The sequence below is a fragment of the Penaeus monodon genome, chromosome 15, assembly GCF_015228065.2.
Source record: "Penaeus monodon isolate SGIC_2016 chromosome 15, NSTDA_Pmon_1, whole genome shotgun sequence".
In the NCBI taxonomy this organism is placed as follows: domain Eukaryota; kingdom Metazoa; phylum Arthropoda; class Malacostraca; order Decapoda; family Penaeidae; genus Penaeus; species Penaeus monodon.
In genome coordinates, this window is record NC_051400.1 from 12195218 (window position 1) to 12196190 (window position 973).

The 973-nt window shown below is 41.8% G+C and overlaps 1 protein-coding gene across 1 annotated transcript in view; it reads right to left on the reverse strand.

The window, feature by feature from the left end:
• The window catches only part of LOC119582217 (lactosylceramide 4-alpha-galactosyltransferase-like), a 2957-nt gene that overhangs the window by 1095 nt on the left and 889 nt on the right, over nucleotides 1-973 (reverse strand). The window contains exons 2-3 of the mRNA XM_037930448.1: nucleotides 667-836; nucleotides 78-306 (exon numbers count right to left, since the gene is read on the reverse strand). Coding sequence (XP_037786376.1) covers nucleotides 104-306; nucleotides 667-836 — 373 coding nt within the window. The 3' untranslated portion in view covers nucleotides 78-103. The remainder of the gene's footprint in view (nucleotides 1-77; nucleotides 307-666; nucleotides 837-973) is intronic.

The window sequence follows — 973 nt, forward strand, 5'->3', positions numbered from 1 at the left end:
ATTCCTGTGCGTAGTTTCCCGGTATGAATACACACTGGGCGGATCCCCATCACTACAGAGCAGGAAACAGGACTCACTTTATATCCCTCGATCATCTTCGTCATTAAGTCCTCCATGACCTGATGGTGGTGCAGGAAGTGAAACGCTCCGTTGCTATTTGGTTCCTGGGGTAATGGCCGCCGATGACAAAGTTCTGCAGCGGAAAGATGTCCTTGAGGCAAACCGTGTCGATGTCCGTGTAGAAGCCTCCGAATCGCCACACCAGCGCGACCCTCAAGATGTCACTTAGCTGTATTATCGGCCAAGCTGGTGAGATTGTTACGGGGATTAGAGCTCATCTCGACCACGATAGACGCGTTTAAGTAATTGACGAGAAGAAACTTTATTTTCTCCCTCTTCGTTTTCAACAAAAAACAGATATAGATGATCACATACCCTCTAGATGCAGGGATAATGTATAATGAGGGAAAAAAAATAATTGTTTTTTTTAAGAAAGCTGCAATAGATGAACAACTTGGATTAAAAACACATAAGTCAAACCAGTGAATATCAGTTTACCCCATTTTCAAAAAAATGAAATATTTGTTAACTCAATCTTAAGAACGGCTTACCAGTGATATTCACAAACGTTTACCAAGAAAAGAAGAAGGAAAAAAAAAAACTTACGCGTGCCCTTGTGCCATAATCCGGACATGAAAAAATCTTCAAGCGACGTGTTCTTGAACACAGTCTCCAGATCCGTCGTAACTACGTAGAGGTTCGAGTAACGTTCGAGAAGACGAGCAGGAAGACCGTCGGCGTGTCTACTGTTGGTGACGTTATTACGAACCACACGTCTGCTTCCGGATTCACGCGGCTGAAACTATTAGAGGAACCTGTATTTTATAGTCATTGTCAGTCATGAATCCCATTTTATTTTCCTTGTAAGAAAACTCGAGCCTTTTTATATATTAGACTTAACTTCTTTTTTTAT